We start from the raw sequence: 481 nt of genomic DNA, 5'->3' as shown, positions 1-481 counted from the left end.
CTTAGCCATTCTTGTCACTCTGAAACCTAAAGATCCCAACTTGATGTCTGCGCCGAGCGACCGCCTGCAGTTGCAAGCAAAGTGTGCAAGTTGCAACGGCGGGTTCAAGACCGAATTTTAAGGTCAGGCTCTTCCCTCAGCGGGGGTCTCAGAGGCGCCGCTTCTGGGGTCGATCTTGTGGTCGATCTTGTGGTCGATCTTTGGGGTCGATCTTGTGGTCGATCTTTGGGGTCGATCTTGTGGTCGATCTTTGTGGTCGATCTTTGTGGTCGATCTTTGGGGTCGATTTTGTGGTCGATCTTTGTGGTCGATTTTGAGGTCGATCTTTGGGGTCGATCTTTGGGGTCGATTTTTGTGTCGATTTTGGTCGATTTTGGGTCGATCTTTGGGTCGATCTTGGGTCGATTTTGGGTCGATCTTTGGGGTCGATTTTGGGTCGATCTTTGGGGTCGATTTTGTGGCACTGAATTTCCTTGTTGGT

General features: G+C 50.5%; 1 protein-coding gene across 1 annotated transcript in view; it reads right to left on the bottom strand.

Moving 5' to 3' along the window:
• Positions 1 to 148: 148 nt before the first annotated feature.
• Positions 149 to 481, bottom strand: part of LOC119592430 — a 26547-nt gene continuing 26214 nt past the window's right edge. Inside the window, exon 4 of the mRNA XM_037941253.1 lies at positions 149 to 472. Coding sequence (XP_037797181.1) covers positions 149 to 472 — 324 coding nt within the window. The remainder of the gene's footprint in view (positions 473 to 481) is intronic.

This window comes from Penaeus monodon, chromosome 30 (assembly GCF_015228065.2).
Source record: "Penaeus monodon isolate SGIC_2016 chromosome 30, NSTDA_Pmon_1, whole genome shotgun sequence".
Classification (NCBI taxonomy): domain Eukaryota; kingdom Metazoa; phylum Arthropoda; class Malacostraca; order Decapoda; family Penaeidae; genus Penaeus; species Penaeus monodon.
This window is presented reverse-complemented; position numbering and strand designations above follow the sequence as displayed.